The sequence below is a fragment of the Bos indicus genome, chromosome 8 (genome assembly GCF_029378745.1).
Source record: "Bos indicus isolate NIAB-ARS_2022 breed Sahiwal x Tharparkar chromosome 8, NIAB-ARS_B.indTharparkar_mat_pri_1.0, whole genome shotgun sequence".
Classification (NCBI taxonomy): domain Eukaryota; kingdom Metazoa; phylum Chordata; class Mammalia; order Artiodactyla; family Bovidae; genus Bos; species Bos indicus.
Window position 1 is genome coordinate 63,952,982 of NC_091767.1, and position 25,085 is coordinate 63,978,066.

A 25,085-nucleotide genomic window follows, 5' to 3' on the forward strand; every position below is an offset into this window, starting at 1 on the left:
TCCCAGCACACCTCACTGCCTCCTGTGAACGCCTTCATTCTTCTGAAACATTTGGGGCTGAGGAATTGCACACTGGGATTTGAATGTGGGGTTTGTTTGAAGCTGGATCTCTGGACTGGGGAGAAAGGACCTCACAGTACTCTAACAGGCACATGTCCTTGATGAATGGTGCGTAAACTCCAAGGTGCAGCCTTCAAAGGACTTTCTAAGGCCTTTGGTCCCTTCAGTTCAGTTGCTCAGTGCTGTCCGACTCTTTGCAACCCCATGGACTGCAACACACCAGGCTTCCCTGTCCATCACCAACTCCCAAAGCTTGCTCAAACTTATGTCCATCAAGTCAGTGATGCCATCTAACCATCTCATCCTCTGTCATCCCCTTCTCCTCCTGCCCTCAATCTTTCCCAGCATCAGGGTATTTTCAAATGAGTCGGTTCTTCACATGAGGTGGCCAAAGTATTGGAGTTTCAGCATCAGTCCTTCCAATGAATATTCAGGACTGATTTCCTTTAGGATGGACTGGTTGGATCTCCTTTCAGTCCAAGGGACTCTCAAGAGTCTTCTCCAACACCACAGTTCAAACGCATCAATTCTTTGGCGCTCAGCTTTCTTTATAGTCCAAATCACATCCATACATGACTACTGGAAAAACCACAGTTTTGACTAGACAGACTTTTGTTGGCAAAGTAATGTCTCTGCTTTTTAATATGCTGTCTAGGTTGGTCATAGCTTTTCTTCCAAGGAGCAAGTGTCTTTTAATTTCAAGGCTGTAGTCACCAACTGCAGTGATTTTGGACCCAAGAAAATAAAGTCTGTCACTTTTTCCATTGTTTACCCATCTATTTGCCATGAAGTGATGGGACTAGATGCCATGATCTTAGTTTTCTGAATGCTGAGTTTTAAGCCAACTTTTTCACTCTCCTCTTTCACTTTCATCAAGAGGCTTTTTAGTTCTTTGTTTTCTGCCATAAGGGTGGTGTCATCTGCATATCTGAGGTTATTGATATTTCTCCCAGCAATCTTGATTCCAGCTTGTGCTTCATCCAGCCTGGCATTTCACATGATGTATTCTGCATATAAGTTAAATAAGCAGGGTGACAATATACAACCTTGATGTACTCCTTTCCTGATTTGGAACCAGTCTGTTCTTCCATGTCCAGTTCTAACTGTTGCTTCTTGACTTGCATATAGATTTCTCAGGAGGCAGGTAAGGTAGTCTGGTATTCCCATCTCTTGAAGAATTTTCCACAGTTTGTTGTGATCCACACAGTCACAGGCTTTGGTGTAGTCAATAAAGCAGAAGATATTTTTCTGGAACTCTCTTGCTTTTTCGATGATCCAGTGGATGTTGGCAATTTGATCTCTGGTTCCTCTGCCTTTTCTAAATCCAGCTTGATTATCTGGAAGTTTGGTCCCTTAAGTCAGGCAGAATGGATGCCCTGGAGAGGCATCCTTGGTCCTAGCTGCAGGCTAGGGCAGACTGGGAGAATTTTGTGTTAACCACTGGTTAACCACTTACTAGGGCTTCCCAACGGAGAAGGTGATGGCACCCCACTCCAGTACTCTTGCCTGGAAAATCCCATGGATGGAGGAGCCTGGTGGGCTGCAGTCCATGGGGTTGCTAAGAGTCAGACACGGCTGAGCGACTTCACTTTCACTTTTCACTTTCATGCACTGGAGAAGGAAATGGCAACCCACTCCAGTGTTCTTGCCTGGAGAATCCCAGGGACGGGGAGCCTGGTAGGCTGCCATCTATGGGGTCGCACAGAGTCGGACACGACTGAAGCGACTTAGCAGCAGCAGCAGCAGCAGGGCTTCCCAAATGGTGCTAGTGATAAAGAACCCACCTGCCAATGCAGGAGACATAGGAGACTTGCATTCCATCCTTGGGTCAGGAAGATCCTCTGGAGTGGGCATGGCAACCCACTCCAGTATTCTTGCCTAGAGAATCCCATGGACAGAGGAACATGGTGGGCTACAGTCCATAGGGTCACAAAGAGTTGTACACATCTGAGTACTTTGCATACATAGCCTGTCTCAACACAGTCTGTTTGCCATTTTTTTAGGGCATGGATGAACATGTTATTAGAGCAGAAAGAAGTGGCTTGATAGGTCCCAGGGTTAAACCAGTCATTCCCCTGGAAGACAGGACAGACCCAGCTTCAAAAAAAAAGAGGTGTCCACTGGACATAGAGCTTGTTCTAGGAGGAGATCATGCATTGTATGCATCCCAGGCACTGGAAGGCATGAAGGCTCCTGCAGGAGGGTGGAGCAGTGTCTCTGGGAGCAAAGGGACACAGAAAGCCAGCACTGGAATGGGGTCCATGGGCGGCGCTCATCTGGAGAACTGGGATGCCAGGCCAAGACTCTGGTCCTTAGGGACATGTGGGAGCAAGGCAGGAACCAAATCCTGGAGCAGATTATTGGACTGGGCTGACGTGAGGAGTGGGTCTGGGCTGCATTATTCCAGCAGGGGATATGAAGAGCCCTGGAACTTAAGACTGAAGGCAGAGGTCCACGTTCTGAGCTGGCCCAGCACACAACTCCTTGGGAGTTGAGGCCTGGGGCTCCTGACCTCTTGTTTCCTTGTTATTCCTGACTGGCTGAGAGGGTTGGGTCCTGTGTATGTGATGGGGCAGAGCCTGTAGGAGGGATGGAGCAAGTGGGTCCAGCTGAACTCAGAGAGACCAGCAGCCAAGGAGCCAGGCGGGTGGATGCCTCGTAGGTTCTTGTCCCCCATCCTCCTAGCAGTGGCTCATTGTCACCACTGCCCACAGAAGTAGGCTGGACACCTCCCATCTCCCTGGCCTTTTAGTTTCTGTTCCTTTGTTTCTTTTTTAATTGAAACATATGTGACATACAGCACTGTGTACATTTAAGGTGTGCATGGTGATTTGATACATTTATATATTGTAGTATGATCGCCATTGTAGAGACAGCTGCTCTCTCACATCACATAATTATCATTTCTCTTTGTGGCTGGAATAAAGATGTAGACTCTTAGCAAGTCTGAGGATTATAATACAGCGTGGTATTCCCTGTACTGTGCGTTGTTAGGTCTCCAGGACCTCGCTGTACTAGTTGCAAGTTTGAACCTTAAGCCAGACCTCTCCTACTCCCCCGCCCTCCTGCCCCGAAACCACCTTTACACACTGTTTTTTACTATTTTAGCTTTTTTAGATTCCACATATAAGTGACATCATACACTATTGTTCTCTTTCTAATCTGGCATTTACTTTGCCTCCAGGGACCCAAAGGACCACCAGGACACAAAGGAGAATTTGGCCTCCCTGGACGACCTGTAGGTATCTGAGTCCCTCAGACTGCCCGTGGAAGAAGGACATGTGGGCCAGGCTAGCCTGTGGGTTTACTAAGGCCTCTCTCATGGGTTTCAGGGTCGCCCAGGACTGAATGGCCTCAAAGGTGCCAAAGGAGATCGAGGGGTCATGATCCCGGTGAGTGCCACACCAGAGGCCCAGCCCCACACCCAGGAACGCAGCCCCAGGGCCAGTGTCAGGAGGAGGATTGGTCGGGTGCCAGGTCCAAGTGAGCAGACAGAATGCTCAGGAGTGTTCTTCTTCCTCTGCTGCCACTTCCAAAGATCCGCAGCCCAGCCCTGTCCTCAGGCTCATTCTCAGGAGGTCCTGCACCAAATCCACCTTAGTGGAGCATAAGCTTCCGCATCCAGACCCAGAGAAGGGTGGGAGAACACGATCTGGGAATCCTCAAGAAGTCTGGTTTCAAATCCCAGGTCTTCTGACTCGGGTTATATCATGTTTTTCTTGGATTACACATTCCTGGGGGTTTCACAGGTCACTGGTGTAGGGGTGGGGCTGGTGAGCATTCTTGAGAGAACATAGAAGCTCAATCAGCTGCGTACGCAGAGCCTCACCAGATGGCAGACCCTGGAACATCCGCAGTGTCCCGCATCTGCGAGAAGGAAGCCAGTGTTTATTGGTGCTTTTGAGGACAAGATCTCAGTCTTGATAGTAGCTCTCCTGAGAGACACTCTGCGGAGTCCTTGTTTTACACAAAAGGAAACCAGGGCCTTTAGTTAGTTAGTCACCTTTAGTTAGTTAGTCACCGCGGGAGGCCCCCCATTTGCTACATGCAAGTGCAGCTTGAAGTATGTTGTTGATTCTGTCTGCACCTCCTGGTCTCCAGGAGGTCTCCAATTGGTCTCCAATTCTGCATGCCCAGAATTGCAGAAATGAGGTGGTGTTGAATCACTGGGCATTGACTCACTCACCAAGCCCTTGGGGCTGCAGGTATAGCAGCCAGTCTAGTGATCACGTGGAGCCTCCACATGGGCCGGGCGCCTCTCACCTGCGGTCAGAGCCTCGCCCTCCCCCACGTCTGCTTCAGGTGCAGCTTGGGCTTCAGGATCAGCAGAGAAAATATCGCATGGTGTCACTGCCAGGCTGACCTGGCTCTGCCATGGACTCTGCCATCTAACAGGAGTTGGTGTTTATCGTTACATTTATGAGGGGTCCTTTCAGGCACCGTATCCCAGCAAGGTCCCACCCCACCACTCCCTCCATATGAGGGATACGTGGGTAGAGGTGGTGGGCTCTGTATCCGCTGAGCACTGCTCTGGGGGTCAGAATCTGGCTTCCAGTCTCCATTCTTCTGTGAATTGCTGTGTGGCCTTTAGCAGGTCAGTTCCCCTTTCTGGCCCTTGTTACCTCCAATTGTAAACCAGCAGTGATACTTGCTCTGCTGTTGTGAAGATCCAGTGAGGACACAGAGGTAGACATGCTTCTGGAAGAGGGTGGCCCACCCGTGGGAGGAGTTAGTCGACTTTAGAAGACCCTCCTTTCCTCGTCTCCAAACCCTGCAGAAGTACCCTGCAGCTGCCTCTGTGCTTACAACAAGCCGAACTCAGTAATGGCCTTTCTTGCCCCCCTTCAGGGTCCACCTGGCCTACCTGGCCCTCCAGGCCCCCCAGGACCACCGGGAGCTGTGATTAACATCAAAGGAGTAAGTTGGGGTGGGAAGGGAGAGAGACTTCCTGGGAAAGCGGGAAATGGTCCCCTACTGGCCTGAGCTGGAGTCAGGTGTCCTCAATCCCTTCTCTCATTCTCATTTCCAACAGGCTGTCTTCCCAGTTCCAGTCCGGCCACACTGCAAAACGCCAGTAAGTAGAAAACAGTAATGGCCTTAAAGAGCAGGCTTTAGCATAGAAAGCAACTCAGAGACGATAAGTTTTTAGGTTTTGTTTTGGGCCACTCCGTCAGTGTTCTCTCTGATGTCAAGTGAGTAGGTGGCTCTGAATCGTATTAGGGCTTCTAAGGGCACACGTGTGGACAATGTTTCTTTGCGATCAAAAAGCAGTGTCTTTTGTTATCTTCATGTAGACACGTTAGCTTCGTGCTTGGAGCAGTATAAAAAAGGGAGAAATAGATACTTTAAAACACAGAGGAGAATAAAGAGGCAATTCTGACTAGTGATCTTCACATTGGGAGCTACAGGCTAAAATCTATAACTATCCTTTCTTAACTGTCACGTTTCCGCACAGTACACAACGCTGAGAGGAGGGACTTCCTCTCCCCCTTTGTAATGACAAAACAATCTGTGACTCAGACAAGCTCACCAACTTGTCTAAGGTCACAGGAAGGACACAGCTGGGCCATCGCTCAGGTCCCCTGGCACCCCTTGGTACCCCAAGGGGTCAGGCACATGCCTGTTCACCCCACTGGTCAGTGCACTGTCCCTGAGGCCTCACCCATGTGAGGAGGGTCTAGTTTTTGTGGGGAAACGCAGGGGGGTTAGCCTCTCCCCATGCACAGGCATTAGTCACTGAACATAATCATTCACTCAGCAAGTATTTATCAAAGATTTACGAATGCCAAGTACATGTGAGGCCCTAGAACTGCAGCGGTGAACTAGACAGGCGTGAGCTCTGTTCTTGGGAGCCTGCAAATTACAATTTAGAAAGGTTCTTTGAAGCGGGTTCTTAATTGATGTCTGTAGGGGTGGTGATGAGACTTGGGTCAAGGGCTTTAAAATGACACAGTTTGACTGAGTGTTTGCCCAGACATCTGTCCACATCTAAACTTTGAAACAATCAATTCTGCAACCCAGGACCTGGAAACTCTGGTCTTGAAAACAGAGGATGGGACCCACCTGTATAGGGACCTACCTACGTAGGGTGACCTGAGAGATGGCTGCCTCCCACCATAGACAAGGAATCATAGCCTAGCGAGGCCAGATCTCTCTCTGAGTTGGTGCCCAAAGCCCCTCCCAACAAACAGGCTTCAAATGGACTGACCATGGGACAGAACTTGGAAAACTCACGAGTATTGTATAATGTTACTGCAATTACTGTGACCTATGCTAGGATCCTTTGCAGTGACCATGGCCATTGGGGGTCATGATGTTACTTTAAAAAAGCCAGAGATGAGCTAAGAGCATTTGATTTTGATTTCATGTTGCCTGGCTAGACACCATGCAGGCTTGAGTGTGGATGTTTCTTGACCAGCTCTCAAAGTGGACAGTTGAATAAGAAATGCTTCCTCTCACATCCAGCGTTTCATGGGCTTCTTCTCATTTCATCCCCTTTCTAATACCATAACAATTAACAGCTCACCCCTGGAGTGGAGGAACTTTATCAGCACAGCTATAAGATACCTGCTTGGCACTGCTGCCTTTGTCTTTAACTTAGAAATGTTTTTCCTGGAAGATTACTGTCCCTTTCCCACATCTTCTGTTGGTGACACCTGAGCAGCTTGTGACCCTCCACCCAAAAGTATGGGAGGATCTGGGATCAGAGGGATCATTTTGATTCACATATTAACTGGGAAAAAGCTGGACTTATAAAAGGAGGGTGGCAGATAGCTCTGTTATTAAAAAAGAGGGAAAAAAATGCAGGAAACTGGGGATGAACTGTGAAGGAATATTATCTTGAACAGCTTGGACCCCAGACCCATGGCACTTAATGGGAAGTCCAGAATAGCACCCTAATCTAATGATAACTCCTCTTTATTAATTATAACCACCATCAACTCCTGTTCTGGGTGCTCATCTTTGATTACACATGGTAGCAAAGCTAACGGCTGACCCAGGTTCATGACTTGAGTACATCACTTACCATCGCTTGACCTCTCATATGAGTCAGTCCTAACTGATCAGAAAGGAGGCCAGGAATGCTCATGGTTGGCCAGACCAACATTGCTATGACTTATCTTTCCCTTTGCAGAGTTGTTCAGCCCATAGATTTCACCCTGGCTCAGCTACATGATGCACCCCCAACCCCTACACCTGCTAATTGAAGACCTGAGATGCTTTGCATTGAGGGGCCCTGTGGAGCTCAGGGCTTTTGGGGGCTCCAATATCCAGGGCAGGCCTAACTCCATGACCTTGCCCCTTGCCCCTGGGACAGGGGACTAGCTCCCTGCGCATACAAAAACCAGAACAGGGTTTACAGTGTATGACCTTGGCTTTCTCTCTCTCTCTAGGTTGGTACCACGTATTCTGGGAATTCAGAACTCATCACTTTTCATGGTACACACTCCCGTCTTCACCTTATGTTTCTCTGGGATGTTTCCTGACCCTCCTATCTCTGCAGAGGTGGTTTCTGTTTGCCCAATTCTGGGCGTAAACTAGGTGCTCTGAAAAGTCTGACTGCATTGTGGGAGGGGAGCTGAACCAAGGCTGAGCCAAGGGCACCTCTGTTTGCTTGTGTCACCCAGCTGCCTATTTTATGCATCTTGTCTGGGCCTCCTAGCTAGGAGCCAGCACTCCATTTTTCCATCCGTGTGTTAGTTTGTTCGTAATGCGTCCACTGATAGCTTCTCCTCACCTGGTGCCGTCCCATTCACTGGGCTGAGACAGATGGACCCCATGCTCTTCTTGCCACCCAGGCCCTTAGACTCTGCTGGGCGAAACCATTTAAAAAGTCATTACAGTGCAGTATACCAAGAGCTAAGGCAGGGAGGTCCTGCAGCTCAGAAGGCCTTTGCCTGAGAGCGTTCCTGGACCAGCAGCATCAGCAGTCCTGGAGCTTGTTAGGAATGTAGACCCTTGGGCCTCATCACAGACCTGCTGGGTCAGAAGCTTCGTTTCATAAGCTCCCTCTGAGGTGTATACACACACAGTGCATTGTGAGACACACTGGCTCTGAGGGATTTGTAAACTTCAGCATGTTTGCGGCTGGTGGGAGCTTATCTACCACTCATCAGGCAGGAAATAGGCTAAGAGACGGGAGCCGCAGGTGAGCAGTGACTCTGGTCCTCTGTCCCCACACAATGTCACACCGTGTGTGCCTGTTTTGATTGAGAAGTCTGGACACTTGTAGTTTAAACAGGGAAAGGCCCATTTTTTCCCCCTAATACTGATCTCTGGCTCAGCTCTGTCACCCCTGGCCTGCCAAGTGGTGGTCTCCCTGATGGTATCTAGTGTCACGGGTTTTTGGTCACTTTTGGTTACAAAATCCAGGATGTTCTCAGACTTCTTGTTCAGATCCAATTCAAGGTAATCCCTTCCTCTGGTGCCAAGGTGACCTTGGGGAGGAGCAGGTGGAGCTGGATTTGTTTTTGTCAGATCCCCTGTGTGTGGCTACACATTGGTTAGTCTCTCTCAGGAACCAGGAGTTCAGAGCTCTAGTGTCCACCCACTTATCCAGGTGGGGAAAGGGCACTGCCTCCTTTTCCAAACTCTACTCCCAGGAGGCTCCCTCTGAGCCCATCTTCAAGATAAAGAGCTGGGGGAGAAGGGAGGGCTCTAAGGCTGATTCTGCAGAAACAGTGCTTCTCACAAGTCCTCTGGGAAGTAGGATACGGCACTGTTGGCATCCTTCCAACTGTGAACGGAATACTGATCACCCTAACTGTCCTCTGCGGCCCTCCTGGGGCATTCTTCCCTTCCCCTTACACCGCTGTGCTGCCCAGGCTTAGGTGATATGAGACTGAGTGCTTGACTTGGTGTTGAGTCTCAGTCCACGTGCATGAGGCCATCCAAGGGAGCTCACTGTAGCCTCTGCTGTACTCCCATGATGCACTGCTGGTACCTTGATGATGGTACTTATTCCATCCTGCCTGGTGCTACCCTGACTGTGTCTGTCTCCCTGAGAGCTTCCCAAGTTCAGGAATTGTGTCTACTGCATCTACCTCTGCCTCTCCATCCTACAGCAAAAGATTTTATACCCTCAATAAGCTTTTGTTTGTTGATTGGACTTAAGAGGCTCCACTTCAAAGCCTTCTCAAAAATGTCTTATGTAGGATGAAGGTGTTTTTCCACTATCTTATTTTTTTAAAAACACGTGTGTATTTGGTGGCAGGTGTTAAAGGAGAAAAAGGATCCTGGGGCCTTCCCGGCTCAAAAGGAGAAAAAGGTGACCAGGGACCCCAGGGACCACCAGGTATCTCAACTCTTGTTCTGTATATTGCCCTTTATTTTTGTTCTCGAGAAAGCCAACAGAGCCAGTAAGTGAGGCTAATTACATTACCACCCAGCCTGCAAGCTCCATGAAATTCCAGAAAGACCCAGTCATGGGTGATGCGTGTTCAAGATGGAACATTGTCAGGAGAAACCAGAAGTTGCCATCATTCCAGCTTCATATGCAGATCGAGCCCCAGAGAGGACCAGGGAAGAGCCTAGGATCTCATAGGATCACAGATTCTGGACTGGGGCTCATTTCCAAGCTGTGTCCCCTCTACCAGCTAAACCAATATGAGGTCATTTTGGCTAGGCACTTACCATGTTCCTAGATGCTTTGGTATTTGAATTTCTGAGACTGATTGCAAATTTTAGAAAGCATTTCTTTTTCAGGCCCTCCTGTGGATCCAGCTTACCTGAGGCACTTTCTGAACAGCTTGAAGGTGAGCTTTTCTGAGACTTTGGCCTGTGTTTCCAAGTTCTCAGGCTTATGTCATAGACTGGCTCATCTGACTCTTTCTGAATGTTCTCTGAATGATCTTCCAGGGGGAGAATGGAGACAGGGGAATCAAAGGAGAAAAAGGAGACTCTAACAGTGGCTTCTCTGGCTTCTCTGTGTCAGGGCCACCGGGCCTGCCAGGAAGTCCAGGTCTGGTGGTGAGTAGTGACCCCTCCGAGTCCCTTTCCTCAGTGAACCCTGGAGTTCCTGAAGCTTCCCAGTGTGACTAGGCAGCTGGGAAGCAAGGGCCAGTCACAGGCTAGAGGCAGGCCTTGGGTGTCAGCCTCTTTCCCTGATACTTGCTAACTGGTAGGGAGCCTGACTGAGGCCACGGAAGAAAGGGAGCTGGCCAAGGCCATGTGCATGCAGGTAGCTTCCATGTCACCCACTGCATTGCCTTATGCACACCAGTGGTGGAAACTTCACTCAATGCAAAGAGTTGTTAATGGTAGACACATCAGATAATAGACGCAGAAGCAAAGGTGAGGAAGATATTTTTAGAGTGGCTATTTGATTCTTCTGGAATTTCATCAAACAAGAAGCCCCTGAGTCAGCTTGGTCTTCTTAGGATGAGAAGCTTCTCCAGGTCACAAGAAAGAAATTCAGTTTACTTCTCCAGTGAGATTATGACAAGATCATTGACCCTCAGGGGGCCTGGAACTCGCCATGAGCAAGACAAAGCAAGCCGGGAGGCCAGGATTCTCCTCCAAGCTCTGCTGCCAATTTGCTCTGAAACCTTGGCCAAGCCCAACCTTTCTCTGGGCCTCTGTTTCTCCATCTGTGAGATGCCAAGGCTGAACTAGATGAACTCCAGTGGACCTTGTAAGTCCAGGGCTTCCTGGGCTTCTCTCCTGTCATTCAACATGACAGCTAGGCCACTGCTCTTTAAGTCTTCCACCACCTAGCTTGTGCTCAGGGTTGAGGACAAAGATAACAATAGCGGAGTTTACTGACTTCTTACCAATGTCCTGACAAAAAGACCAGACTTCTAGTGACTGATGGTGCTTTCTCTCTTCTGTTACCATGCACCTGACAGGGCCAGAAAGGGGAGGCCGTTGTCGGGCCCCAGGGACCCCCAGGTGCTCCTGGCCTGCCTGGGCCACCTGGCTTTGGGAGACCTGGTTCCCCTGGGCCACCAGGACCCCCGGGACCACCAGGACCTCCAGCTATCCTAGGAGCAGGTCAGTACCATGAGTCACCACTTCTGGGTGGCACGTCGGAGCCACACTGTCTGACAGAGGCTGTGTTGAGCCTTGGATTGAGCCTTCTTTCTTTTCTTTTGTTTTAAACTGAGATGTCATCTGCATGCCAAAGAATTCGCTCACTGAAGTGGACAGCTGAATGGTTTTTTATGTATTCACAAGGTTGTGCAGCCTTCGCCTCTCCCTAACTCCAGGACATTTTCATCACCTCGGATGGAAGTCCTGTACCAATTAGTAGTCACTCCTCTTTCCAAACCTTGATCTTTCCCTGATCTTGGAAACCTCTAATCTACTTTCTGTCTCTATGGATTTGCCTATTCTAGACAGTTCATGGCAGTGGAATCACACAGGGTGTGGCCCTCGGCTTCTTTCACTTACCGCAATGTTTCCAGAGTTCCCCCGTGTGTTGCATGTATCATTTCGTTTATTCATTCATCAGGTGATGGACATTTGAGTTGTTTCCACTGTTTTGGCTATTTTGTGTAGTGCTGCAGTGAACATTTATATACAGGTTTTTGTGTGAACATATGTCTTCAGTTCTCTTGAGTTTATACCTAGGAGTAAAACTGCTGGGTCATATATGTGATGGAAGGTGAAGGTGAAGTCGTTCAGTCGTGTCCGACTCTTCGCGACCCTATGGACTGTAGCCCACCAGGCTCTTCCATCCATGGAATTTTCTAGGCAAGAGTACTGGAGTCGGTTGCCATTTCCTTCTCCAGGGGATCTTCCTTCCTGACTCAGGGATCGAACCCGGGCGTCCCACATTGTGGGCAGACGCTTTACCGTCTGAGCCACTAGGGAACCCCCAATATATGTGATTACTCTATATTTAACCTTGGAGGAACTGCCAGACTGTTTTCGAAAGTGACTATAACATTTTGCATTCCCACTAGCAGTGTACAAAGGTTATAATTTCCTTTTGTTGTCATCATCATTTGTTATTATTATATCTTTTTTATTCTAGCCATCATTCATTCTTGTGAAATAATATCTCATCGTGGTTTTGGTTGCATTTCCCTAAAGACTGATAATGCTGGACATCTTTTCGTGTGTGTGTGTGAAATTCTTGGCTGCTTTGTCAATGCCTGGGCCTTAAGGGACTTGAGGACCAGCATTGATTCTAACCCTCTATGTAAAAAATTTTTTTACCCCTTGGTACTTCACTTCCTCAAATGAAAAATGTGTGAAATAGAAGAAAATCTCCATTTATTGAATACTTACCAAGTGCCAGGCCATCTGCTAGTCACTCTCCTACAATATTTTGTGGGTTCCTACAAAGCCTTTCAAGGAAAGTATTAGCATCCCCATTTTATAGATGAGGAAAGTGAGGCCCAGAGATGTTTAGGAACCTTTCTGAGGTCACATAGCCAATAAGTGGCACCAGATTAGGACCCAGATCAGGACCCAGGTCAGAGTAACTCTGAAGCCTACATTCTTTCCACTGTGGCCATGGTGGAAAATAACAGTAGTGGCAGTAATAGCATAAATACCTCATTTTTTGTTCTTTGGGTTGACATGAGCCAGGTGTGGCGGAAGCACACCTGGGAAGAGGCCTACAATGTCTGGGGCATCTGGGAGAACTTTACACAGGAAGTGACTCTGGGGCAAGCGACAGAAATGGAACTCAAACTAGTTCAAGTAACAGGGAAGCTTACTGCATGTGAAGGAGGGGTGAACAGTTTGTGGGGGGGGGGGGCAGGCATGCAGTGAGACTTCAGATACAGCCAGAACCAGGGATTCAGTCCCTGTGAGGATTCTCCGTCTGTTGCTAGGCTTCTCTCTGAGCGCAGCTTCGTGCGTCTTCACCACAGACCACATCCTCTGCAAGTGGGAAATACCAACAACCTACAGCTTCCACTGTCATCTACAAATCTTGGCCTTCTTTCTCAGTTTTCATTTGAAAAGTCTTGGCATAGGGATGTTCTGGGGACAGATTCTGACTGACCTGTCCTGGGCCAGATGCCCAACCTTGGAGCAGTCACCCGGGGCCAGGAGGTGGGCTCACGTGAGAACGTGGCAGCTGCTTCTGGACCTGAATGGTCATAGAGGTGAAGGGGAAGCTCTCAGGAGCAGGTAGGGATGCTGGTCCCATAGGTGCCCACAAAACCTTGAGGGATAGAAGGGAATTGCAAAAGGCGAAGGGACATTGTAGGGTGAGTACAGGAAGCAGAGACTCTGTTGTCCACAGTAGCCCTAAACTAGGGCCCCGGGACTCCTTGCTGCATTGGAAAGAATTACCTTTCACACAATACATGACAGTTCATAGTTTACAAAACCCTCCCATATCCATTATCCCATTTCATCTTCACAGCAACCCCAGGAGGAAGATGAAATGGATAGGATTATAAAACTCATCTTACGGATGAAGGCACCAAAGCTCAGAGAGGTTAGGAGACTAACTCAAGGTCACAAATGCTAGGAAGAGGCATGGCTGGGGTCCAAACCCAAGTCCTCAGGCCCTCTTTCCACTGAAGACATTCACCACCTGTGTGTGAACGTTCAGGTCCTGTGTCAGAACTGCAGGCTTCCATGCACAACCTGAAAAATCTCACGCAGTAGTTTTCCTGTGCTGTATTAAGTCGCTTCAGTTGTGTCTGACTTTGCAGCCCCATGGACTGTAACCCCCAGACTCCCCTGTCCATGGGGATTCTCCAGGCAAGAATACTGGAGTGGATCGCCATGCCCTCCTCCAAGGGATCTTCCCGACCCAAGGATGAACTGAACCTGCATCTCTTACTTCTCCTGCATTGGCAAGCGGGTTCTTTACCACTAGCGCCACCTGGGAAGCCCCAAGTTTTACTGGGACTTTTACAAATATCCTTAACCCTGCCAAGAGTTTTGCAGATTTTGAGGGGAGACAGGAGGTTAGAAAGATAGAAGGAGAACAACAAAATAGCTGTAATGATATTTGTGTTTGCCTAAAGTAAGGGCTATTCATTTGGGAACCATAAACTAGGAATTTCAAGGATGTGCCTCAGAGAGCTATCATCCCACTAACATTCTAAGTAGAAAAGTGTGTGTGTGTGTGTGTGTGTGTGTGTATCTCTATCCTGGGGGAGAGCGCCTTGATCTGGTTTTTAAGGGCACTTTGACTTTTCAAAAGCTAAGAATCTCTGGTTGGATACTATACAGTTTGCAAAGCACATTCCTAGTTTGTATTTTTCTCAGTTCTCAACATAGGCTAGTGAAGAAATATCTGTTTATATTTTACTGATGAAGCTGAGATTCAGAGAGCTTGTTACTTCCCTAAGCTCACACAGCTGAGAATCAACAAACCAGGGTCTTCAGTCTTCTGGCTGGAAGGCAAGGGCCCTGGCACTGCCCTACCCTGCCCTCCTGTAGCTTGGCACCTTCTCTTTTTTCTGAGTCTTCTTCCTCTGTTCAGTAATTACCTGTTTGTTTCTTGGGACAAGTAAGTTGTATGAATCAGGACATTTGGGGATGCAAGTGACAGAAAACTCAACTCAGACTGACTTATACAAACAGCAGAAACAAAAGAAACGTATTCACTTACAAAACTGGAAAGTCTTAGGCATGACTTCACTCAGGGCTACAGTTAAGAATCTCAGCCCTCCCCTAAGCCAGCCAAATGCGGCTGAGTCATAAGCTGGGCACAGAGCTCATAAGATTCGGTTACAAGGTGCAGCGTTGGCAGCTGCGAACGTTGTGAGTAAGGTGGTGAACACTCTCAGTAATCGGCTAACATCAGAGGCATTTTGCACAGTGTGCTTTTCTGTAACTTCTCTTTCCTGTTTTATCTTAGCTGTGGCCCTTCCAGGCCCACCTGGCCCTCCAGGACAACCAGGGCTTCCCGGATCCAGGAACCTGGTCAGTATTATCATCAGGGAGTCTTCATCCTTCTGCTTTGGATGAGTTTGTTTAGAACTGTGGCTACAGTGTTTAGGGGCTGGCACACCTCTGTTGGAGTTGGGCCTCCATGACAACAGAATTGGTATAATTCCACAAACAGGATATTTATTATACTCTTTGGATGACTTAGTAAAAAGATACAGATGACAAAATCATTTATGATTTAGGTTCCACAAGAGCCAATTGTATTACATCAAAAACCACAAGCACAAGAGTGTAAACAACATTACAGGAGCCCCTGTGCTGGTCACGTTTCCCCTGGGTAATGCCGCATTCTCTGTTTTACCGAAGAAGGTCTCTTGTACCTTCGTTACCCTGATCGCCTGACTCTGTATGGCACACGGAAACTGTTGTGATGCACAGAAAGAGGAACAAATGCCTCATTAGGATGTCAGGAGTCCTAGCAATGTATGTTGGTCTTTGATAGATTTTAGCTGGAAATTTGGGCTGCCAGATGAAAAACTGTCCAGCAGTTGATGAAATTTTGATATTTGGTGCCTTTGGTGGATGTCTGGGTCATTTTAATGCACAAAGTCATTATCTTCAAAGCTAGGCAAAAATTAAGTGTTTATAATCTTTCTCAGTTGAAGAGAAAAATAAGAGTTTCCTTTTCTGATATTTCTCTGAGACTTGATAGTTCTTGATAGAGTTTTCCTGCTTTTATGTCTGTGCCTAGAGAGGCCAACATGATTTTCTAACCTTTGGCAATTGTCTAGACAGAGAAATTATAGACCCCTATTTTCTTCTATGTATTTATTATTGGAACTACTCAGCCAGGCAAAAAAAAGGTTCAGGACCTAGGTAGAGTCACTCTCTTGTTTATATTTCTGAATCCAAATGAAAACACTTTTGAAACCCTGTAAGGAGCAGCATGAGCTAATGTAACACATGGAACAATGTCTGTGCCATGGTGCAACTCACGCGAATGGAAGCGGCAAAACCCACCCATGATTTTCCCAGTACCAGTGCCCAACAGAGCCAAGTCTATTGACAGTTTTTAAATGTCTTCAAACTCACAGGATATTATCTTCTTTGTTTAATTTTTTTTAAATTTAATTTTATTTTTAAACTTTACATAATTGTATTAGTTTTGCCAAATATCAAAATGAATCTGCCACAGGTATACATGTGTTCCCCATCCTGAACCCTCCTCCCTCCTCCCTCCCCATACCATCCCTCTGGGTCATCCCAGTGCACTAGCCCCAAGCATCCAGTATCGTTGTTTAATTTTTTTTATTATAAATGAGATTTATGTTTCAAGGTAGTGAATGTTTTTGTTTGATCAAAAGGAAAGTCCTTTGGTTATTGATGAAGTTATATATCTCTCTGTGGCACAATAACCTTTTCATTGACTGTGAGGGGATGGCTCATATTTGACTTTACAAAGAGGCTGGGCTTTCAAATCGCGCCATCGCTCTAATGGTAACTGCGGTGTTTGGTATTTAAAATTACCTAACAGGTTACAACATTTAGCAACATGGATGACATGTTACAGAAAGCACATTTGGTCATAGAAGGGACATTCATCTACTTGAAGGACAGCACCGAGTTTTTCATTCGGGTCAGAGATGGTTGGAAAAAATTACAGGTAATTCTTAAACTCCTTTTAACAGACTGCCTCCTAGTACCCTCTAAAAATCACAGTCTGCTCCTGTAAATGCCATTTTTCTGATTTGAAAATGCAAAAACAGTTTCCAGTTGATGTTTCATTTTCAACATCCTCTTTTCCTTAAAGCTGGGAGAACTGATTCCCATTCCGGATGACAGCCCTCCTCCCCCTGCACTTTCCAGCAATGTGAGTCCTCTCCCCACCTTACTTCTAGCTCCTTCATTCATTAGCACTGACTGAGTCCCCTTGGCATCCAGTATCAAGCTCTCTGACTCTGGACAGCCAGCCCTGCAGAGTTCACTATCTGGCAGAAGCACAGAAATTACCAAGTGCCAAAAGAACGTTCTCACACTGGACGGCAGGGCAGGGGGGCGGGTCGGGGAGGGGGGTGGAGCTGGACCCAGAGGCTGGAGACCTGCCATTCCCGTGTCACAGCTGAATCCTCTTGGGCAAGGGACTCCCCTTCTCTTGGCATCAGTTTATTGATCTGTGAAAACATGGTTGGCATAAGCAATCTAGAAGAACCCTTTAATATTTGATGCTGAGACTTCCTTACCTGATTAGAACATTAACAACTTGCATTGTCCACTGTTTTAACCTTACAGCTACCCTTTCAGGTAGGTACTATCATTCCCGCTTTGCACGTGAGGAAACTGAGGCTCTGAAGGGGTGCCTTGCTCTATGAAGTGAATGAGTTGTTTGTAAAACATGGGAATTCTGCTTTTTGGTTCAGTGCTCTTTCTAAAAGTCTTGAGAATATTGCTCCCTTTCTGAGGATCATTTTTCGTTCATGCATGAAATTTCTTAAGTGTGGTCCAAAGACCATGACAAACTGTTTAAGACAGCTTTTTAAGAAACAGTTTACTTGTACCTTAATGTACGGTAAAGAACAGAGTGAATGTATGTTCAGGACTGTTTGTTTTCTTTTTTTACCAAACAGCCTCATCAGCCTCAACTTTCTCTGACGTCTATTTCAAATGTCAATTACGGCAGACCCGCAGTAAGTACGATTCATGCGTTTACTCTACAAATGCCGCAAGTGTGTCTACCATGTGCCAGGCCCCGTGCTTGGCATGCAGTTTGTTTAGATAATTGCCGGAACCTCAATTGCAGGAAACACAACAAGGCCTGTGGACTCTTGTCCCTGTTGAGTCTGCTCCACCATCTCTACAGACCAGCCTCTGCAAAGGTCTTTCCTCCTGCCTCCTCTCTACCCCACCCCAGGACACAGACATAGGTTACATCTGCAAAACTTGCACACAGCTTAGGGTTGCCATGGCACTGATCCTGGCCCCAACGCTATGTGATCTTACAGCTGCAGAGCCCAGTACCACCTGGCTCAATTCAGAGTCTTGGGAGAGGCAGTCCACATGGCTCAGACTCCCTCCCAGCCAAATCGAGAGCAGCCAAGAGAATGAAATTGAATGGCCTAAGGCGACTCTTTAGCAAGTATTGTGGGGACACTCTTCAGAGCACAAGGCATGAACTTGGCGGGCACTGGGAACACGTTTCCTGTAGTGCTGCCCTCTGCCCAGCAGGAGATCCTGTGGGGCATGGTGAGTCTGCAGTACCTGTAGGATACATGAGTGGAGACCCCCAGAAGGAAGCAGCATCGGAAAGTCTGCAACCCTGCAGTGGGTCTAGTCTGGAAATGCAGACTTGGGAGTCTTCAGTAAAGCCATGGCTGTTGTGTTGGGGATGGAGGGATTCCTAAAAGAGAATCTATGTGGTGAGGAGAGACTGGATTGTGAGGAGCAAAAATAAAATGCACTGACTGGAGAAAGATGAAAAGGAAACCGAGAAGCTATTGCCAGAGAGGAAAGAGTGCCAAGCAAGGTAGAAACTAACAGTGCCGAATGCTGCCAGGAGGCCCATGGAAGGAGCTAAAAGGTGTTGTTCAAACTGAGAAACTAGGGAAAAGCATTTCCATAGCAAGGAGGAACGCCTACAAGATTCTAGGTGGTGGCAGAGTAGGTGGGGGGTGAGGAAGCAGAGAAGCAAGTATAGATAAACCTTCAGAAAGCTTAGCTATGTGGGGAGGCATGAGGGCAGTAGCTACAAAAAGGTTTCAAATAGTGTATTATAAATTCTGAAGTAATACGTAATCCATTTTAGAAAGTCTAGACAATGAATAAAAAGAATGGAGAAGAAAATAATCATAATTTTACAAAACTATAACTATCCACAAAATAACTATTTTATCATTTGATTGTTGAAATGTCATTGTCTTCACAAAAATGATAGCTATTCATTATAGAAATGTTCCAGCAGTTAAAGATACAGAAACATGAGAACACAAAAGCCCCCAAACCCACCATTCAGAGGCAGCCATGGTTCCAGGCCTTTTTCTGCATCTCCTTAGAGAGGAAGAAGTGGTCGTGATGGGGTCAGAGGTGTGTCAGGGAAGCCCCCTCTCACCACTGCCCCTTTCCTGGGTGTCCCCCAGGAAAGCTCGTTCTATTGAGGCCTCTTGTGACTGCCCTTGGGCGTAGTCCCCAGAGGCACAGTGGCTGGAGGGTGATGAGACCATAAGGCCTCTTCCTTCATGTGCCATGATGTTCAGACATATAAGAAGAGGAAGATGGGCTTAAGATATTTTTCTTTCCTGGAGACTTGGGCCCAGGTCCTGCACCAGCTCTGTGCTTCCCCAGCTCTGTGCTAATGAGATAAAAGTTACTTCTGACATGCGGTTGAGGATGGGGATGACTGCTCCTTGATTATGAAATGTAATTAAGAGGCTACAGCAGAAAGGGCTGGGAAAGAAGGCTGGGTTTGGGGAGAGAAAGTGTGGAGGAAGATTATGGAATGGCTTTTATTTGGGCTACTGACCAAGGTGTCAGGAATGTGAGGCTAGAATTATTGTATGATCCCTGGTTTCTAAGAGTCTATCCCAATAGTCTTCATAATAAATGTCACGACCTTCTCCTTTCAAGGCCTTTTTCCTCTGGTCCCCCAGGATCAGCCCCAGACCTACTCAGGAGGTGGAAGAAAGGGCAGGAGGCAGATAATTTGATGCACCTCTGAGATCTAGGACCAAAGCCAGCTTAAAAACCTCCTCGAAACTCAATGAAGGGCAGACCCAGAAGTCTCCAACAGATGGCCTGCCTGCAGGCTGAATTCAGATCTCTGAAGTGCTTTAGTTTGTTTTTCTCGTACATTTTATAAGAAATGTCTACTAGTTAGAGTCGTTCAGACTGCTGAGCCAGACTGCTTTGGGAGACCTGGGCTGTCCTTCACTGGAGATGGTCACACCTGGGCTGGGAATCCAGTGTCAGGTAGAGGTGGAATAAGGTGACCTCAGCGTGCCTGCCAATGCAGCAAGTCAGGGATCTTATTAGGAATGTGTGATGGTTATGGGAGTTAGAGTTTGCTATCAATTCTCCAACTGCACTGTCTTTTCTCTCACTTTTTACAGCTACACTTGGTTGCTCTGAACACGCCGTTTTCTGGGGACATTCGAGCTGATTTCCAGTGCTTCCAGCAGGCCAGGGCTGCAGGACTGTTGTCCACCTACCGAGCATTCTTATCCTCCCATTTGCAAGATCTCTCCACAGTTGTAAGGAAAGCAGAGAGATATAGCCTTCCAATAGTGAACCTCAAGGTAAAACTAAATATGGTTCCCGTTGCCTCCTGGATGTACTGTTCTCCACAGGGACTAAAGGCAGTTGCCACTCCTAACACCTTCAGAAGTGTGCTATTTCGAGGCCCTGATTAGTTGTGTGACTTTGGGTGGGTTACCTTCCCTCTTTGGGCGTCAGTTCCCTTATATTTGCAATAGCCCTTCCTGCTTAGAAGGTTTGTGATCCTTGGAGCAAAAGGAGGGATAGTAATGACCTCTTTCATTCGTACAGCTTTTCAGTTTGTTTATAAAGCACTTCATATCTGTTCTAATAGATACTTCCAATAAAAATGGGAGTTATTCTTTTCTGTTTGTTAGGAAACCGAGGCTTACAAGGAGAAACAGTTCACTCAGAGTAACTATAAACTGGAATTGGTTTCTTTGATCCCCATGTCCAGGGCTCTTGTTTCCACCCAAGGGTGCCTTCTGTAGAGAACTGCCTGAGTGGCACCAGAACCACTCTGTCCTGCACCCTGGTTTGCTACCCTCAGGTATTTCTGTGCCCTTATTCACTGGCAAGGCAGGGCCTCACTGCATCCTTCAATTTCACAATGGAAATAGCCTACTCCTTTAAGGCTACAGAAGAGCAGCTCATTGCTGCTCACACATATCTTGGGTCTTGATTCCTAACCAGTTCTTAAAGGTTCTTTGAGACCCTTTGGTCCCTGTGATCCCAGTATTCCAACCTGGAAGCTTGAGCCTGGCAAGTTCGTCCTGACCCCACACGCAGCACTTTCTTTTCCCTCTTCCAAGGGTCTGTTCTACCATTTCACCCACTCAGATTGTTTGTTTTCTTAGAATATAAATAACTGAAGGAAAAGGAGTAAGAGATTCATCTCCACATCACCCACTTGTGCTGTGCTTAGTCGCTTAGTCATGTCCAACTCTTTGTGACCCCATGGACTGTAGCCCATCAGGCTCCTCTGTCCATGGGGATTCTGCAGACAAGAATACTGGAGTGGGTTGCCATGCCCAACCCAGAGACTGAACCCAGGTCTCCCACATTGCAGGCAGATTCTTTACCATCTAAGACACCAAGGAAGCCTCACCCATTTGTATATTAGCACAAATTTGAAGCTCAGTGTATAATTATAAAGGCTTCCTTGGTAGTTCAGATGGTAAAGTATCTGCCTGCAATGCAGGAGACCTAGGTCTGATCCCCTAGTCAGGAAGATCCCTGGAGAAGGGAATGGCAATCCGCTTCAGTATTCTTGCCTGGAGAATTCCATGAACTGACTGTGGGGTCACAAAGAGTCGGACACAACTGAGCGACTAACACTTTCACCTTCATGTAATTATACAATGTTTAAAATAGCAATAATAAAATAAAGACCTAAAACACACTTTTGATGGGGAAGAGACATTATGCACATATAGTAAAAGAAATTACCTCAAGAAATAAGATCATAAAGCTGAAAGGGTTCCAAGGATAGATTATAAAATCAAACCAAAGTATTTCCCAAGTTCTCACCCTGTCCAGGATATAGGAGTAGAGTTGGGGGCTTCCGAGCTTTGAAGAATGGATAAATACTTGTAAGCTGTTTGTATAATGATTCTAATGTAGCATTTTTGTCTCCACAGGGCCAAGTACTTTTTAATAATTGGGACTCAATTTTTTCTGGCCACGGAGGTCAGTTCAATACACACATTCCAATATATTCCTTTGATGGCCGAGATGTAATGACAGATCCTTCCTGGTAAGTAGAGGTTGAAGCCTTTGAAGTATATCATGTGATAGACAGCTTTAGGAAACAGTCTAACAATGGGATGCCCTTATCAGCTACTCCTCTGAGATGTTGCCAGGATAAAACCCCAGTGAGGCAGCCAGAGGCCTTGGAGAGAGCCTGGCCTTGAAGTTAGGAGACCTGGGTCCAGTAACTTTATATGGGACCTTGGGTAAGGCACTTCCACTATTTGAGCTTCAGTTACCTCACTTGTCAAATGGGCAGAATAATCATATCCATACCATAATAATGCTGTGAGAATAAAAAGGTAAGTGTGAGAATATCTAGGATACAGTAGGCACTTAATTAGTGATAAGTAATGCTGTTGTTGGTGATTCTTTAACCCTCTCCTGTGAGTTGTGTTCTAATTCTTTGAAAATTATGTATGCTTTTAAGAATACAACAACTCAGTAAATCTTTCCTCATTGTCTACTGTATGCCAGGCCTGATGTCAGGCCTGGAAGGTGCAGTAATAAACCTACACAACTCCTCCCTTTGCAAAGCTTATAGTCTGTGGGAAGACTGACACAGACTAGCTACCATTCTAGACATGATATTGTCATTGGAAAATGAAGAAACAGATAAGATGGTAGGAGCACAGAGGAAATAGTCAACATTCCTTAGCAGTGAGAAGAAGGAAGGCTTCCTGTAAGTCCATTTAATGGACTTTGAAAGATGACAAGGAATTGCTGAAAATGGAAGTGAGGCCATTCCAGCCTAAGGGGACTCATCAAAGTTTCCAATTCACAGAAGTAGAGAGTATAATTTCGGAGCATGTAGAAACTGGATATGGTCAGAATGTAGTGTGTTCAAAAAGTTTGAAACAGTGATAAAGGCAGAGAAGTGATGTGCGGTCAGACCCTGGAGAGTTCAGGAGTTTGACTTAACTCACTAGACTTAGGCTGATTTCCTCACCAAGATATGCCACAAAGAAGGGTCATTTCAAAAAGTAACACAACAAACTTCCTTTGTAGGCCCCAGAAGGTCATTTGGCATGGCTCCAGCACCCACGGAGTCCGTCTTGTGGATCAGTACTGTGAAGCATGGAGAACCGCCGACATGGCAGTCATGGGCTTGGCCTCCCCGCTGAACACGGGGAAGATTCTGGACCAGAAAGCATACAGCTGTGCTAACAGGCTAATTGTGCTGTGTATCGAAAACAGTTTCATGACAGATGCGAGGAAGTAACAACTTTCCCATGCTTCTTAAGAGTTTTCCAATTTTTTTATGTGAAGAGTTGACACTGAAATCTAAAATGTTTAAGCGTTGTAAATATTAGTTTTTTATTACACATGCGTCACAACAGCAACCAAAGAAAACATACCTCAATATACTCAAAACTGAAGACATAAAGGACTCAGATCAAAGACAAAATCTGATCCATCTATTGGTGCTAGATTCTGCAGGAAACCCCATGCAGTGTAAACGCATCCCAAGACGGTTAAGAGCAAGTTAAAAAAAAGAGCAGGTTAAAAACAAAGGCCTTGGCATTCTGCCCACTGCATCCTTCAGAAAGTGATTTCCTCCTTTTAACCATTGTTGAGTATAAGATGTCCTTCATGTTTTCTTACAAAGTCAGTGTTTAGAAATGTTACCCCTTTCTAAGTTATGTGCAGACCAAACACTTTGTTCTTTAATATACATCCATTGTTTGCAACTGCTGTTGATATAGACAGAACTGCTCCAAATGATCCTATTTGTATTTTCTGATATTACCAGACTTTAATGTTTTCTTCCTAAAATATTATTGCCATCATACTTTAGGAGTTTTATATTTTTACACAATCATATTTCAGTATGGCATCTGTTTATGTGAATGACTTGCTGGAAAAGTTTAAGTTCCCAATGATCTGAAACTAGAGAAGAAATACCACATAATTACTTCCTTTCCCTTGGTGGCCCTTTTCCCCACCCCTACCCTGATTTTATGACTTCCATTTGGCAATTCTTGAATTATAACTCCATTTGAACAAACAGGTTCATGAGGATAAATTTTCTGAGACACATATATCTTCATGCTGTATACTTTGGTTCTTTTTTTTCCATGTGATAAGTGAACATAAAAACATCTTTTCCAGGCGCTTTCTTCTGTTTGACTTTTTCCCCTCGGTTCCTTTATTCCTCATCACTGATGTGGAAGCGGCCCCCAGGCAGGATTGCTAACCCTGCAAGGAAGTGATGTGACACACAAGTCATGCCACTTGTGTGTCCCCTCAGGAGATGATCAGAAAACAGGAAGATTTTCCCATCATCCTCTTCTTCTCCTGTGTGTTGTCTTCCACTCAGCGAAGGCAGCATGGGGCATGCAGAAGAGTCCCAGTGTGACAAATAGGATCAACTGTATCTCAACACATGATTCAGGCAGATCTGCCTTTTTCTCTCAAGGAAGTTGAGATCAAATAAGTAATATCAGCTCTCAGTTCCTAAATATCAGACTTACATAAGTCTCATTTATCTTTCCCAATAACCTGCAAGGTAAGTATTTATATCTCTGCTTTACAAATGAAAACAAAATTAAAAAGTTGAGGCTCAGGAAGTCACTTGTTCCAGGTCACAAGGCTGCTGAGTGGTGGGGCTGGTTTCACGCCCAGGGTCCATCTCACTCCAGTGCCCAGGATCGTTTCAAGGAGCAACTGCACAAGGCTGCCTTTTTGTTCCCTCTCAGCTCCTAGGCTGTGACTCTCTGGCTCTTGGCTTGATGCTGCAGGAGAAACAGAATCGCCAGGCAAGTAGCATGCCAGGATATTTCCTCCCATTCAGCCAGGCTGGTCCAGAAACTCAGCAAAGTGAATCCACCCTAATGGTCCTTGAGGTAAGAAGGAAGTGGAGAACCAAAAAAAAAAAAAGCAGACAGCCCAGGACCCCCACTTAGGGGCTTCCTACATGGAAGAGTGGTGAGAATCTGAGTCATGGGCTGAAGACACATATAGGTTGGAAAGACCCAGAGGTGGACTGTTGAGGACAGTGACTGGGGCAGGTGATGGGGTGCCTGGCGTGCACAGGAACTGAGGGAGGAGGGGAGTGGGAGGGGCTGAGGTCATGAAGTGAAGGTGCTATCCCATCCATTTTGGCCAGAGCCCACCGAGGCCCTGGGCCACAGAAGGAACAGGGTGGGCTCGGGGTGTGCTGACCCCAAGAAGGAGGTTAACATTCATGCACTGGCTCCTCAGTCCTCTTTGTGTACTGAAGG

General features: G+C 46.6%; 1 protein-coding gene across 3 annotated transcripts in view; it reads left to right on the plus strand.

Moving 5' to 3' along the window:
- The window catches only part of COL15A1 (collagen type XV alpha 1 chain), a 103,372-nt gene extending 79,397 nt beyond the window's left edge, over positions 1–23,975 (plus strand). For all 3 annotated transcript variants that reach the window (XM_070794824.1, XM_019966268.2, XM_019966269.2), the window contains 16 exons: positions 3,245–3,298; positions 3,393–3,452; positions 4,909–4,977; positions 5,093–5,134; positions 7,455–7,500; positions 9,275–9,355; positions 9,766–9,815; positions 9,919–10,029; positions 10,908–11,052; positions 14,837–14,901; positions 16,403–16,531; positions 16,679–16,738; positions 17,493–17,552; positions 19,968–20,153; positions 21,753–21,868; positions 22,870–23,975. In XM_070794824.1, coding sequence (XP_070650925.1) covers positions 3,245–3,298; positions 3,393–3,452; positions 4,909–4,977; positions 5,093–5,134; positions 7,455–7,500; positions 9,275–9,355; positions 9,766–9,815; positions 9,919–10,029; positions 10,908–11,052; positions 14,837–14,901; positions 16,403–16,531; positions 16,679–16,738; positions 17,493–17,552; positions 19,968–20,153; positions 21,753–21,868; positions 22,870–23,083 — 1,488 coding nt within the window. In that variant the 3' untranslated portion in view covers positions 23,084–23,975. The remainder of the gene's footprint in view (positions 1–3,244; positions 3,299–3,392; positions 3,453–4,908; positions 4,978–5,092; positions 5,135–7,454; positions 7,501–9,274; positions 9,356–9,765; positions 9,816–9,918; positions 10,030–10,907; positions 11,053–14,836; positions 14,902–16,402; positions 16,532–16,678; positions 16,739–17,492; positions 17,553–19,967; positions 20,154–21,752; positions 21,869–22,869) is intronic.
- Positions 23,976–25,085: the final 1,110 nt, after the last annotated feature.